Below are 16,292 nucleotides of genomic sequence, written 5' to 3'. Positions count from 1 at the left end.
TTTTATTATTTTTCTCTTTCCTTACCTTAAAAAACTAGAGGTAATCTAAAAAACTGAAAAACCAATTAAACCGAGAAAAAAAAATTAATCAAAAAAACTGAATAAAAAAAATGAATTAATTAATTAGAAAACCAAAAATAAAAATCCGGTTCGGATCGGTTTTAAAAGTTTGAAACCAATTGAACCGGACCAGACTAGACTAGTTTAGTTTCAAGTTTAACCCCAATTCTAACCTATGTATAAAAGGCTTATTTTGTTCATTGAAACCCTATTCCCCTAATTTAATTTTCTCTTGCAGGCCGTAGCCACCCTTCCCTTTCTCCTCTCTCTCTCTCTCTAATGTGTTCATATTTCCCTCACCAACCTCCCAACCCTTCTCTTCTCTCTCTAGTTTGCTCACATTTCCCTCACTAGCCCCCTCTCTTCTTTTTATCTTTGATTTCTTAGTTTTGTGCGGTTGGAGTCTTGGAGGTGAGAAAACCCAAGTACTTTTTCATCACTTGCTATCTTGCTTACTTATATTCACTGAGAAAAATGATATCGATTTTAAATGAGTTTCTTGAATTGTTTGTGAATGGATAGAAAAGTATTTTCTCCTAAGAATATGCTTTGGTTTCCACAACTTTGTTTAATGTTGAATTTGTCATTAGCTTTTTGTTTGAAGACTGTTGGTTCATTAGACCCAAAAAAAAAGGAACAACTTGGTTTTTAAGGCAGGGAAAGCATTTTCTTGTTGCCTTTTGTCGTCTTCTATTCAATTAGAATAGAATGTTTCGGTTTCGAAGCATTTTGACGTGCTTTTTCAGTGTTGTACTATTCATGCGTGTGTGTGTATTTAACAAACACAATTTAAATATATGCAATACAAACACAATGTCAAATAAATATAATTTTAAAATTTAAAATATTTCTAAATAGTCAAGATTAAATAGAATATTAACTTAAAGTAATTCAACTTAAACAAAATACTAAAAATATTATGAAAGTAAAATGTTTTAACACAAAAGAAACATAAAATCAAACATCATCTTCATCGTTAGCATAGAAAGAATGATCTTGATCTTGTGGTGGTATGTAGGGAAAGTCATCAACTAAACATTCCAATAGTTGATTATTTCCATCAAGCTCATTCTCGTCATCAAAACATATATCTTCATCCTTTAAAGTTAAAGTAGACAAAGGTGCTTCAATAGTCTCCCAACTTATATCCTCTTCATTAAGAAGACTAGGTTCTTCACAAATCCATTCATTCAATATGTCAATGTTATCGAGGCTAATGAGATCTAAAGCATTCATTGTTTTACTCAAATTCCTACAAAGTATAAATATGAAAAAAAAAAAAAAAAAAACATGAACATAAACCATATATATTAGTGATAAATCTAGTTTTAAAAATTAATATCATTGTTAATGAAAATAGTAATAATCATTTTCAATATTATTATTAATATCATTGTTATTGAAAATAGTAATGAAAAGGAGCTTTTTAGACTTGGGTGGTTTAATTAATCAAATTGAATCGGGTTCAATTTAATTCAATGGCTTTTCAAGTTTGGAACGGAACATGTGAAATGAAACCGTAAAATTTCGGCCGAAATTTATCCGAAAAATCCGAAACAAACCAGGATTTGAAATGAGATGAAAATTATTTCGTTTTGTTTCGTTTTTGAATTGGTATGAAATATTTTGGTCATTCTGGACGAAACAGAATTGAATTAACAACCTTGAAGGCATGTGGGTAGGCCTTCAAACATAGGCTCGTGTGCCTGGGCTTGATTCTCTTATTTTATTATTGTTTTTCTAAATGGGTGGACGACTTGTAGTTCGTCTCTATTGTTTTTTTTTTTTTTAAATACATAGGCAACATGTCGCAACCTAGTTTCCAACCAATATCGTGGTAGCCAAAAAGTTGGAAGAATGTTTCTTTTGGCCAAAATACCTAATTTTAAAGTTATTTCAACTTAAAAATACCTCACTAACACCTTTAAAACACTCACAAACCAACCAATCAACTTAAAAACACCAAAAAATGGTCAAAAAACACAAAATGGTCAACATACCCAAAAACCAACCACTTTATATTTCTCTTTCTCAATCTAGATCTCTCTTTTTAGGAGATATTGGGGCACAAAAAAACCACTATTAAACTTCTTTCATCTCATGGAATTCATGAAAAAAAAAAATCCATTTTAGTGGTTAAAATTGGCTTGAATGATGATTTTTTCTCTCATTACTCCGATGACCCCTCTCTCTTCACTCTCTGTTCAGGGATCGAGAGATAATACAAATAAATTTGTATATCAAAATTGATTTTTTATTTATTTAAAGGGATTTAAATTGTATAATTTGTATTATTTTGAAAGATTAAGGACCTAAGTATATATATTTTTTAAATCTATAATACGCCATTTATGTTTGACGTCGTTTTCATCCGGATCCTTCCTTTTCTAATTCTATCATTGACTAAAAAATATAAAGCAATTAGTTTTTAATTAGTATTTAATCTTCTAAAATTAAACTTTGTAAACAATGCTGACTGAGTGAAAAACACACAACTTTTAATTTTATAGTTAATTAATAATACAAATAAAAATCAAAAGTTCCAGCAATCAAATCAAAGTATTCCCTAAAAACATATCATTTCTATACGAATAATAATAAAATATTAATTTTATCAAATTTATCAGATCTACACCGAACTCGGATTATCTTTACTTCTCTGCGCGCTTTGCTCACGTAGACAAACGCTTTCTTCTCCTTTTTCCTCTCACTCCTAACCACCCAATAAAAGAACAACACGTTGCAAACATTCCACATCTCTACACGTGCCGTCAAATAATTGGGTGTCACACCGTTTCAGAAATAAACATAGCCGTTACTCAATTCCTACCCCTGTTCGTCCAGCTAATATCAACAAAACCAAAGCCCACTTCTTTAATTTCTCATCGACTCCTACTTTGCCTCTTCCTCTACTCACTTTCTCTCTATCCGGCGGCCACCGGAGATCAGTGTTCACCCGCCGGAGAGGAATAATCGACTATTATTCGGATTCAAGATAATGAAGGTTTTTGTAAAGACTTTGAAGGGTACTAACTTTGAGATCGAAGTCAAACCTGAAGATACGGTAATTCATCTCCCTTTCCTCGCTTTAATTCTTCGATTTTCACGCTAATTATACTGATTGTAAACTATTAATTATTGTTTTAGGGTTTAATTTCAGTAATTAATTTCAATTTGGTGTATATTTTTTCGATTTTTTTCTAGGTTATTCAGGCTTTTACGTTTTTCTCTCTCTATTTTTTCAGTTGTTTAGTTTAATTTTAGTAATTTTCCTCTCTTAATTTAATTAATTTAGGTGGTTGAAGTGAAGAGAAACATAGAGAATGTACAGGGAGCGGATGTTTATCCGGCGGCGCAGCAGATGCTGATTTATCAAGGGAAAGTACTTAAAGACGATACAACATTGGATGAAAGTAAAGTTGCTGAAAATAGTTTTATTGTTGTTATGTTAAGCAAGGTGAGTTTTCTTGCTTTCGTTCCTAATTTTAGTGATAAAAGGAAGCTTTTTAAGTGGAAGGAAATGCTGCGAATTTTGAATATACATAACAGCATAAAGCCAACAATTAGTCCTTGTTTTGAAAGTTCGGTTATGTTCAATAAATGCACTTAGAGAATTTTGATATTTATACACTAAAAGTACTATTGCTTGTTTGTTTCATTCTCTATTTCCCATGTCAAGATGGTGAAAATTTTCCTGAACTGGCTCTATATGTGGCGGGGTTTGTCTGGTAGGGTTTTTTTGTTATTTCTCATTTTGCATAGAAACAAAAATAGTTAAGAGGGGTGCTGGCAGGGTTTGTTTTGTGACTTATGCATATTTTAGTTTATTGCTTATGAAGAAATATGGGAAGCTTAATAATATTATTAATATTTTGTTGGTATTCTTATAGTGCATTTATTAAGGCTGTATTGCTGTACCTCAAGGGGTGGGTTCATTAGCCCTTCGTTGAAAATAGCCAACGTTGTAATGATGATATTCATTTACTCAGCCTTTTCTTATAAAGTACGTTGCTGTGGCTTTGCTGCTTCTGTGCTGCAAATGTATTTTTCTGAACTTATTTAATGGCGTATATGAATTCCTTAGTGATGTTTGAAATTTTTATAGCTCGTGAAATGGAATTTTAAGTATCAATGTGGTACAATAATAGTAGACAGCTGGACACGGGGCTGCCTAAGGCTGTCTTTCTATATATGAATATTTATACATGGTAAATTTCGTTATCACAGTGATGAAAAATGATGGTAGATTTACCATTTTAAGTCCAATATAGTTTATTTAGTCATGCTGTCAGATTTGTAAAATCAATAACATTATTGCACTTTCATTTAGAGCGATGCCAAAATTTTTATAAATTTTGCTTACTGATCCATGCACATGTCCAAACATGTGTAGAGTAAGGTATCATCAGGCGGACCCTCAACTGCAACAGCAGCACCACCAAATGTACTTTTCTGAACTTATCTAATGGTGTATATGAATTCCTTAGTGACGTTTGAAATTTTTATAGCTCAGGAAATGGAATTTTAAGTATCAATGTGGTACAATAATAGTGGACAGCTGGACTGGGGGCTGCCTAAGGCTGTCTTTCTACATATTTATATTTGTACATGAAAAATCGTGTTGTCATAGTGATGAAAAATGATGGTAGATTTGCCATTTTAAGTCCAATCTAGTTTATTTTAGTCACACTCTGATTTGTAAAATCAATAACATCATTGCACTTTCATTTAGTGTGATGCCAGAAATTTTATAAATTATGCTTACTGATTTATGCATATGCCCAAACATGTGTAGAGTAAGGTATCATCAGGTGGATCCTCTACTGCAACAGCAGCACCGCCAACCCTAGTAAGTGTAAAATGGTCTCTACATTTATTTGTTTGGTTGCAGAATCCAAAGGTGCATTCCTTTATTAACTTTTATGAAGAGATGCTTTGGCATGCATGATTTATTATGCTTAACACAGACACTCTCTGTGTTTTGATTTTTGCTGTATCAGTTTGTCTACAGTTTCAAAAGTAATTTCTTAATGCTGAAATTATAATGCCCCAATCTAATTCTTCCCCATTGAATGCTCTTTTATTGCTTTCACTTCGGATGATGGAATGCAAACACCAGAGGTCCCTTTTGCCTCTGCAAAACTCTCCAGTCCTGCTGCTTAAAACATTCAGATCTAGTTCCATTGTGTCTGACATGATCCAAGTGACAGCCACAATCCATGCTAATTCTGTAAAGCACACCCCAAGAATGATGTCAGCACACTGTTCCCTATTATTGATTTTTATCAATCGTTTATGCCATACCCCCAGCATCCCTCAAGCAATGGACACTCTAAAATCTAAATGTGACTTTGATCTTTCAAATGGCTCTCCAAGAAATGACACTCTACCAATATTTATAAATGCATTTTAATGTTATTGGTTTAACAAACACCCATTTATTAGATATCCTGATCAAGCAAGAGGATATCGTTTTGCAGCTCAAATTACAGATCTTGAACTTTTTTGCATCCTTCTTTCCGCTTTTCATTATTTTCACAACAAGCAGCAATAACAGATGCTCTGTTAGCAATATGATTCAATTTCTGTTGTTAAGTCACTTTCTGAGGTAAACTAATACAACTGCTTGCTCACAGGCCCAACCTACAAGTTCTTTGCCTTCCAATGTGACCCAACCATCATCAACATCTCAAGCTGCTGTCCCCACTGCTGTCCCTGCTGCTGTCCCCGCTGCAGCATTGTGGGTTTTGAATTTACAGCCTATTTCTACTATCTTCTGTGTTTTGTTCAAATGTCAGAATATGTTTGCATTTTCTGCCATTACTTGGGTTTGTATTTTCTGGTCTTTTCTGTTCTGAAGTTGTGAATCTTGCAGGCCTCAGTCTGCTGCTGAATCCAGTCCTGCTGTAGTTATTTCAGCTCTGTGAGTATTTTCTTATTCTAGTTTTTAACCAATCTTCTTTATTATCACTGTTAAGGGGTTTGATACCATGATCACATGTGTTTTGGTCTATATAAGTTTCATGATCTACAGCCTTCATAATTCAATTAACTGGATTATCTTTATCAACTCATCTTTAGCATGGATTAGATGGTTTCCTTTTTTCATTTCCTAGCTTTTATGTCACAAGTTATGCACATGAATTTTTTTCATATGTGATTTTTTTTCCTAATAGAAAGGGTTAGTAATAAAAAAAGGATCCATAAAAAGAATGTTTCCACTTCTTGTCTGTTTACTATTCAACTTTTTCCTTTGTATTGTGTGTTGTGCAGTTTTTTTTTTTTTTATATATATATATATGTATTTAACACATTTTTTTTTTAATAAAAATGTAAAAAATGATCACAAAGTATGTATCTTTTATTTATTTTTCTCTGCATTGTTAACAATTGTACTGTTTTTTTTTTCTATTTTAGTAGGAATTTAATTTTTTTGTCAACATCATGGATCACCATGGCTTGTAAAATCATTGAAAGTTCTCATGTTAGCTGAAATTTTAGAAAACAACAACCAATCTCATTGTTGCTCATGTAATTTTCTTTGGTTTTGCTATTAGTGTAACAGTCTATTTTGCATACAGATTCAAATATTTAATTTTAATGTTCAATGAACACCATAATATGTGATATTCAACCCTACGAATGGGAAAATTATTTGTAGCGTAAATGTCAACAGCAGAAAAATACATAGCCTAATCAACTTTCATTATTATTTGGTAGTAAATCTTCATTTAATCAAGAAGTTTGTCAGTTAATTTTTTTCTGCGAATAATAAATCTTAACTATGGAAGATTTCTCAATTAAGCAGTGAATTGAAATTTATCACAAGCTCCTGTGATTCGTTGAGTTCTTTTATGAAAAATTTAAAGTTATAAAATTGTAGAAGATAACCTATTTCAATTAGAATCACAAAGGAAACAGCTTTTTTTTTTTTTTTTTTTTTTTTTTATAATTCTTGAACCTCGTATCAGTGAAATCTCTCTCTTAATATGAGAATACTTATTCTGGATGGATGTAGATTTGTGAGTTTCTTAATAACCAAATGATAAAATATACAAATCTGTGCTCGTAATAAGAAATATTAATCAAAATTATTGGTGGGTTAGGCACCAGTTACTAGCCAATTATAATAAATCATTAAATTAGCCTTGAGGTAGTAAAATGATTCATAACAATTTGAACACTTGATGCATTCCCATTGTTATGTAATATTTCTATTTTCTTGTCATTGAAGCACTTCAGAATCAGAGATTCTACTATTAAATGTTTATATATTTGGATATTTTCTTGTTATTGTAGCAGTTCAGATGCAGACATGTATGGGCAAGTAGCTTCAAATCTTGTTGCAGGAAGTAACTTAGAAGCAACCATTCAAGAGATTCTCGATATGGGTGGAGGAAGTTGGAACCGAGAGACTGTTGTTCGTGCTCTACGTGCTGCATTCAACAACCCCGAGCGAGCTGTTGAATATCTATACTCGGTAAGTCATTGAACAATGGTGGGTCCATAATTCTGTAACCTGGTGACTGGATCTAGTTTATTCTCAGTTGCTTTCATTTTTTCTTCTCTAATTGAAAACTGAAAAGTGTTGGTATATATTGTCTGAGCTTTGATATTATTTGTTCATCTTGAACTCTCCCTCCCCCATCTTCTCAATGTCTTTTCTTGGATAATACTGTTGAACCTTAATAGCAATATGTTGCTTAATGTCAAGCCTTAATGGCAATATATTGGCCAGCCAAAGACCTAGACTTCAGCAATAATCCCCCTTCGCAAAAATGGAAACATTCATGAGAAGCCGTCATTACATCTATGTGTATATGGTTTATGTACTTGAAATAAATCATCAACATTTTGTTATGCTAATTAGTGATAATGAGATCAGCACTTTTGTACTGATAAGAGCATTAACATTTCTTCTTCTTTTTGTGAGACTTTTGTTGGCTGCAAGTGTATTTTACTCACTTGTTTTGTTTTCTTTATTTACTAGTATGGTGGTAGTCAATTTAGTATTTGGATTGTAATATCAGGGTATTCCAGAGCAAGCTGAGGTTCCACCAGTTGCCCAAGGTCCAGCAAGTGGTGTCGCTGTAAATCCTCCAGCTCAGGCTCAGCAACCAGCTGCACCTCCTAGTGGTGGACCAAATGCAAATCCATTAGATCTCTTTCCACAGGTATGTAGTTCTTTGATCTGTAGTTTCCAGGCCATCTGTAGTTTCCAGGCCTCATTAGGGTGGTTCAATTGATGAATATCACTGTTATGGAACCAGGGCCTACCCAGTACGGGTTCTAATGCTGGTGCAGGCAACTTGGATTTCTTACGCAACAGCCAACAGGTATTTTAGATTTTTATTATTAGTGTAACATTCACTAATTTGCTTGAAGCTTTTATAGACCCCTCTCCTTAATTTCAGTTCCAAGCCTTGCGAGCTATGGTGCAAGCAAACCCTCAAATCCTACAGGTACTTTGTAGGATTCTGATTTATGTGTTTTTTTCTGCTTGTTGCCATACTTAAATCCTACAAGGTGCTAACCTACAGACGATCAATGACTTTTAATGTATTGCAGCCTATGCTTCAGGAGCTAGGGAAGCAAAATCCACACTTGATGCGGCTCATTCAAGAGCATCAGCCTGATTTCCTGCGCTTGATAAATGAACCTGTTGAAGGAGAGGGGTGAGATGAATCTGTTTTTAGAATGATATGCACAGAATTCCTTGCTTGTGATACTAAATTGCTTCTATTTATGGATAATCAGGAATGTGCTTGGCCAATTAGCTTCTGCGGTGCCACAAACAGTGACTGTCACCCCTGAGGAACGTGAAGCAATAGACCGTGTAAGTTCATCATTTGACACTATTTCATTGACTATTGGTGCTTTGTTTCATTTTTCACTTAAAATTTGTAGCCGAATCACAGTTTTGAAGTTATCTTGGTCGCTTGCATTTTTCATACATGCCTTGAAAAGTATTGTTGGGACTGCATCTGCTAAATTTGATTGATATTTGTTTTCCTTTTTCTAGTGCTTCTATGCCTCCGTTAACCTTTGATTTGCACTTTAGGTGCTAGGTGGTCATGGCATATGCCACATGCATTGAAATCCTTGAATTGTCTATTGCGTACATTGCTAAAAATTTACTTCCATGGTTATGTTTTGCCCTTGAAATTGTGCATTTAATGAGATGATAATTTCCTTCCTTCTGCTCTTGATGCTCAAGAGCGTGCACACATGCAGAAAAGCAGAAGTCCTTATAAGTCTCTAATTTCCTTATGATCTAAACTATCTTTTCCTCGGGTCTACATTGACAAAGTCAATTTGGCAGCTTGTAGCAATGGGCTTTGATCGAGCCTTAGTATTGGAGGTGTTCTTTGCATGCAACAAGAATGAAGAACTGGCAGCTAACTATCTATTAGATCACATGCATGAGTTCGATGAATGAAACAAGTATTTCTCATGTCTAGTTGTGCTCTATCCCAAACTGGTTTTACCTTGGTGAGCAGAGACTGTCAAAATGTTCATGTCCCCATTTTATCCATGGGCAAACATAGCACTTTCTGCTTTCATTGTTTTGAAAATTCAGTTATCATAATATCAGAAACACATAATTGTATAATTGTGTTTGAATATGGGAATTGTGCTTCTCTTTATCCATTCTCACCATTGCAGTCGTGGATCTCTTATTCTAATACCACAGAAGCATCCATCTACTGGGCAACAAGGCTCGTCGGACATGTGTGGCATTCTGGTATACTTGTCTTTGTAGCCTTTAATGGTGCTTTCAAATTTGCTGTGCAAAGACAGGCTTGAAGACGACACCATTAAAGGGCCTAAGGTTCCTCTCACACTCGGGAGGGATGGCATGATGTCCTTGTTGGTTCTACTTTCATCCAACTATGGGTTATATTTGGACTTATCTCCTGATAATTTAAATTAGGGTAAAAGGGTGTCTAGCTATGCTGAATCAATGGTCAAGATGCAATGGGTGTTTAGAATGAGTGCTTGATAATGGTCTAGAAAGAACATCATGATTAGATCAATGGTTTAGATTACTTCGGACATGACAGGAGTCCACACTGATAGAACCTAATGTTGCTGGGATTTATAGCATTAATGTGACCCTTAGAGAGCTGGAATTTGCAAGCTCGTTGAGTTGACCGAGGAAAACCCTAAGTGCCCACTTTCTTTCCCTAACCAAAACACACGCAATCAAGTCGGCTTATGATATCTTTACCGTCCCAAGTCCGAGCATGCTCTGGTTCCGTAAACAATAGCGTGTGGACTCGGTACCGAACTGGACTTGGAAGTAATTTCCAAGAAGCTCCAATTCAATTTCCTTGGGACCTTCCTCCATGAACAGAGCCATGAGAACATGCATTGCAGTATCAAGCACGATTTATAGAAGGAGAATTTGACTTCGTTATTTAGGCTTGATTTTCCATGATTTACCTTGATTTAGGAGTCTGAACGCATCATTTCAGCGTTGAAAGTTGAAACTTGAGAGGTCCAGATTGCTTATATTCCCATGTATTTATAAAATATCTTGAACCAGTCATGGCCAATAAGGCATTCACGTTGCCAAGTTGTCAGGTACAATTAGTCAGCCCTTCAATTTGTCTGTCAAAGAGTTCCATTTTCTTTTTTTTCCAGAGTTGATTCTTTCCTAATCTGGCCTTGATCTCTTACACCATACTGTCAAACTGAATGCTAAGGCTTTGGTGCTCACCAAATTCATCTTGCCATGTAGCCATCCATTTTCTCTCTCTCTAGAATGATGCGTTTTTACTCTTGTACGAACTCAAACCCGAACTCTAATCTTTTTATTCTAGCGAACCTAACTCACATAAATCTAGTTAAAATAAGGTGAAATCTATCATAAAGGAGAACCCACCATTGATGAATTTGGTTCCGTAAACTTTTCTTTCGAAGACCACTAAGCTACACGTAAAGTGTTGCTCATATTTTGCTTTCATGGCCAGGACCCACCTGTATCCAGGAATTCATAAAGAAAGGGAAAGGGAAAGAAAAAGAAGGCAAATAAAGAAATACAACTTGGGATTTGATATGAGAAATGAATAAACTTCTACACAAGCGATGCCCACTTGGATTACAAAACAGGTTTCTGATACATTCATCATCTCTTGAGGACGACAAGGCCTTTTGGTAAATATTCAATTAAATGATGCTTTCACAAATTATTGTAGTTTGTGTTGTTAATCCACAAACTTCAAAACAGCATATAATATAACACAAGGCTCAGCCAAATTCGCCAAGAACAAACACATAGAATGAGATAAATTCCAAACCTTCTTGACAGGGTACTTCAAGTATCGGATACAAGACTATTAAACTCTACTTTGATTTTTAGGTCCTTATCTATGAATTCTGTATTTGCGTGGTCCTTCCTAGCAAAAAAAACCCTAGCATGACTCACGTTGGCAACCCTCGAGTTACACAATAACATGTTGGGTATTGGGTCAAGAAAACTAGAATTGAAAAGAAAATAAATTGAAGCTATGAAAATATATATTTGTGCATGTCTGAAGGTGTACAGAAGGAAAAAAAAAGTTTTTTCCTATTTTATTTTTGTCTGTGGCTGACACATGCTAAGATAAATATAGAAAGAAAGTGTTGGTCTTTCTTTAGGTTGTTTTATTGGGAGAGTAACAAGAGGGAGGACAAAAAAGATTTTTTCTTCATTGATTTTTGTGGATTGCTATAACAAAAAAAACAACAATTAGATTTATCTGAATTATAATAATTAGGATTCACATTGTTATTAATAATATAGAGTTTAACCTGTATTATGATTTATCGTTTAATTTTCTAATTTGATAGACAAAATTTATATAGGATTAGAATTAGATATTTAGATGAGCATCAAACATTATACCATTATAAATAAGTCATCCAGTATTATGAAAGACGGTTAGCCTCATATATTCAATTTCTACAATTCAATTTTCTTTATCTTTTCCCTAGTAAGTTTTTATTGCCTTATTTGCAATTCTTCTATGTTTAAATTCATGCAATTTCTTTCCTTAAACTCTTGTTATTTTCTACATAATGTCACCTTTTCTTAGGATTAAATCCATTTCTTGTTTGATAAAGGTAGTTGTCATCTCATCATAAATTAAGTCCTAAGTAATTAAAATTAATAACATATAGATTGACAAGCTTATTATAACAAGATTCTATATCTATTCCATTATTGTATAGGAAATGATAGTCTAAAATTGATCCTAAATAATGAAATCAACTAAGCTTAAAAAGCTTTAATCGACTAAGAAAACTAAAGAACGGTCAATCATATAATTAGGATTCACGATCAATAAAAGAAAAATGATCAATCATGAGAATTTGAGTGCATGCGAGTAACCATAAAGCTCAATCCTGCCCAGAACAAGAGACCTTAACATATTAAACTAATAAAAATTGTAGACTAAGTAAAGATTCACTTAGTTATTAATAAGATAGAGTACAATTTGTATTAGGATTCATCATGTAATGTACTTATCTAATAAACACAATCTTTATAGGTATAGAATTGAATGTTTAGATAAAACTTAATGATTGTACTATTATAAATAGGTCATTTAGTGAAAGATAACTAACCCACTTATTTAATTTATGAATTTTAATTTTGTTCATTTTCTTCCTAAAGGGTTTTTATTGTTTTATTTATAGGTTTTTTTTTTTTCTCATCACTTTAAATTCCTACGATTTTTTCCTTGAACTTATGTTATGTTTTACACAGTGGTGCTTCTTGGAATTGACTCTTTTTTTTAAGGGTTTGAGATTTAGAATCTCACTTTTTATTTAGGCAGTGTTTGTGATGATTATGGTAAATATTGTTTTTCAAAGTATTTTTTTACTTGAAAATATATTAAAATAATATATTTATTTTTAATTTTAATTTTTTTAATATCATCACATCAAATCAATACAAAAACATCAAAAAATTAAACTGAAGTAAAAAAATAATCATTTAAAAAAAAATTATGATTAGACTGCAATAACAAACAATACCTTAATAAAGATAATCATTATCTTGTCATAAATATAAGTTCAAAATAAAATTGATTGACAGTTTCATAAAAACTTGTGAAATTATTATTCGCTTAAAATGTGCCAACATTTTTTAAGACCTGAAATTCGACAAAAAGAAATAAAAAATTGTATATCATGTGGTAGTTTTGCATTGTATTTTTCTTTGCCCTTTTGGCCTTTACACCCTCGAAGGTCATGGCCAACGGAAAAACAACAGTTTCACCTCTTGAGAAAAATATTAATAAAAATAAAATATCTCTGTTTAAATTATAGCTTATAGTTTTCTGAATTATTCCTTCTTCTAGACAAAAAGAAGCGGCAGCCGCCAAGAACTAACCAAAAAATCTCTGTCCAATTCAAAGTAGAGAACGGGCTAAAATCACCTTCACCAATATTGACCTAACTAGTAACATCCAATTTGCGAGACATTATAGATTGCTACTTATGATACCCTGTGAACAGAGAAGCTGACTGTGATAGAAATTCATCACAGATAGACACATCTAACAGGAACTACAATTTATTTCGAGAAGTTTCCATGGTCTTAGTTACTCCTTGAGGTTCTTAAACTTCCCTGAATAAGGTTTTGCTTCTTCAGGCCTTTCTTGGTGTTTGAGACCAGCAGCAACAAATTATAGAGTGCAAAACATGGGAAAGAAACTGGATGCTCTTTTCCGGAGGAAACTCAAGACCTCTAAATTCAGTTCTCTAGCAAAACTAGCATTATGTAGGATCGTCATCCTCAAGAACCAGAGACAAGCCAGGTTTTCCCTCGCAAAGTCTGATGTTATTCAGCTCCTTAACCTTGGACACCAAGAAAGAGCTCTACTTCGCGTAAATTCATGATATTCCCTTTACCTTTTGCTTCTTTGATCTTTCAATCTTTATATATTTGATATGTGATGGAGTTTGCTCGACAGGTTGAGCATGTCATCACGGATCAGAATATGCTGGGTGCTTTTGATATGATGGAGGATTACTTAAATTTCCTGATCGAAAGAGTTGGTCAACTTGAAACAAACAAGTTAGTTTCTTGAATTTCATCAATCATGTTCATTTTCTGTGGTGGTGATACAGGGTTTGAAAACTTTGTTTCCTTTGTTCTGAGATTGAATATTATTAATTTATATGGATTACCGTTGTTTACATAGAGAGTGTCCTGAGTTCAAGGAGGCAATATCGAGCTTGATCTTTGCATCTTCCAGATGTGGCGAGTTTCCAGAGTTGCAAGAGATTCGTGTAGTTTTAACATCGAGATTTGGAAAAGAATTCGTTGCTCGTGCTGTCGAGTTGCGCAGAAACTGCGGAGTGCATCCTAATGTAAATAGCTGAATATTTGTAGATTAAATTGTACCAGAGTTTCTTCTCACATCTTATTTAATTGTGTTTTTCTTTCGTTGTTTTAGATTATACAAAATCTTTCTGCAAGACAACCAAGCTTGGAAAGCAGAAAGAAACTGCTAAAGGACATTGCAACTGAGAATGGTATCATCCTGCATTTGGAGGAAGATGCTCCAGTGGTTGCACAAGTACGAGTCTTCTACATTACAAAAAGAGTACAATTTCCAATGGAATATCGAGGTTTAACAGCCGTTTTTGGTTTCAGGAAAATCTGGATGTCGACCAGCCAAAGCAGCAGCAGCATGATTATAAATCAGTCAAGTCAGATGCTACCGAGTACCAAGCCAGAACCCACGTTTTGCCGGAGGAGGAGCTGTCCGGATCATCGAACGGAAGGAAATACAAAGATGTAGCTTCTGCAGCTCTAGAGGCTTTTGAATCAGCAGCTTACGCAGCACATGCTGCAAGAGCTGCTGTTGAACTCTCAAGATATGAATCTCAGGACAATGAACAATATGGTGATGGTGATGGTGATGGTGATTCTAGTCATGGATAAGGGATTGTGTATGATTCTGATGGGTCGTTGACACCTGAACTTCGAAGGATATATGAAGCTTCAAGGGAGAGTATGCAATCAAAAGATAGGTTGGTATTTGACAAAATCCATAACATTGACAATATCAATCCTGAATCGGTGGGTGAAAACATGAAATAAAATGGAAGAGTGCATCTCAAGGTGTTTGAAGAGAGCAAAACAAAACCTGTATTTGATAGGACACCATTTAATTCAAGTCGGAATTCCAACGACAATATGATAATCCAATTTTTGATTTTTGATTTTGATTTTGATTTTGATTTTTATATAAGTAAAACGAAAATGAAATAATGAATCAAATGAAAAAAATAAAATGAATGAAGAAAAAATAAGATTTGGGTCAAGACAACACAAATAAAAAGTTTTTGAGGATTATTCAGGGTGGAATTATAACTTTAAAAGTTAATTTTAATAGGAATTAAAAGAATTGACAAGTCTGGAAACTTCATTAAACTTTGAATTGGTTTAATTAATGATATCAGGAGTTTAATTAAAGAATTTATAAGTGTGGAGACTCAATTAAGCTTAGAATTAGTTTAATTAAGAAAACCAGGGGCTTAATTGAAGTAATATTAAAATTCATGGCTGATTAGGGTCAAAATTGCAAGAATTAAAGTTTAAGGACCAAAGTGAATAGACGGGGGAGGGGTACTATATGGAGTTTAATTGACTTTTTCAAGGATAATTTTGAAAGAATTAAAAAGTTGATTGATTAAATTGGAAGCCAATGACTATTTTGTAAAAGGCATCGAAATGTAGAGGTCTAACTACAATTTTGCCTAGGGTTTGGTTAAAAAATGTTAAAAATGTTAGGTGCAAAATTGTTATCAAGAATGTCCAATTAGTCTTCTCATCCATCCACTCGAAAAAATTAGTATCCAAAGCTTTTAAAACTGCAAAAGGGAACGAAGAGAGCAAAAAAAATCGTTGTTGCAGAGTTCGGAGGCCTAGAAATTTGGAGGGAAATCCATGACGGAAAGTATAGTACAACATAACGTTTTTACAATTTGGGTAGGTCATTCAAGGCCCAATATTGGCAAGTGCATTACCTCATTAATTACAGAAACCCAATGGATTTGCTGTTATATATATATATATATATATATTATTGGCCCCTTTGCAGTTTGTTATCTTGTATGCTGACAAAGTTCACAAGGGGTAAAATACAACTTCCTTTGGATAAAGATTTCCCGATGTCAAAGATTATCATGCTGCTAGACACGATCACGAGGACAGCATTTGGAGTTTT

At 33.7% G+C, this 16,292-nt stretch overlaps 2 protein-coding genes across 8 annotated transcripts; both read left to right on the top strand.

The window, feature by feature from the left end:
* Window positions 1-2,932: 2,932 nt before the first annotated feature.
* Window positions 2,933-10,198, top strand: LOC118029743 (ubiquitin receptor RAD23d). 7 transcript variants are annotated; one of them, XM_073405843.1, is made up of 13 exons: window positions 2,933-3,124; window positions 3,356-3,517; window positions 4,454-4,504; window positions 4,856-4,909; window positions 5,697-5,800; window positions 5,936-5,983; window positions 7,363-7,540; window positions 8,091-8,234; window positions 8,331-8,396; window positions 8,475-8,522; window positions 8,629-8,735; window positions 8,818-8,896; window positions 9,727-10,198. In XM_073405843.1, exons 1-13 carry the CDS (start codon window positions 3,059-3,061, stop codon window positions 9,865-9,867), a joined length of 1,248 nt encoding a protein of 415 aa, XP_073261944.1. In that variant the 5' UTR covers window positions 2,933-3,058; the 3' UTR covers window positions 9,868-10,198. The 7 variants fall into 7 exon arrangements, with proteins under 7 accessions (XP_073261944.1, XP_073261943.1, XP_073261945.1 ...); XM_073405842.1 differs by having other exon boundaries at window positions 7,360-7,540; XM_035033665.2 differs by lacking the exon at window positions 9,727-10,198 and adding an exon at window positions 9,383-9,707 and having other exon boundaries at window positions 2,934-3,124.
* Window positions 10,199-13,369: 3,171 nt separating this feature from the next.
* On the top strand, window positions 13,370-15,292 carry LOC118029744 (uncharacterized). The gene is made up of 5 exons (XM_035033669.2): window positions 13,370-13,941; window positions 14,028-14,131; window positions 14,259-14,427; window positions 14,514-14,636; window positions 14,714-15,292. Exons 1-5 carry the CDS (start codon window positions 13,756-13,758, stop codon window positions 15,002-15,004), a joined length of 873 nt encoding a protein of 290 aa, XP_034889560.1. The 5' UTR covers window positions 13,370-13,755; the 3' UTR covers window positions 15,005-15,292.
* Window positions 15,293-16,292: the final 1,000 nt, after the last annotated feature.

This window comes from Populus alba, chromosome 17 (genome assembly GCF_005239225.2).
Source record: "Populus alba chromosome 17, ASM523922v2, whole genome shotgun sequence".
Classification (NCBI taxonomy): Eukaryota; Viridiplantae; Streptophyta; class Magnoliopsida; order Malpighiales; family Salicaceae; genus Populus; species Populus alba.
Note: the sequence above shows the minus strand (reverse complement) of the source record. Positions and strands in the feature narration are given on the sequence as shown.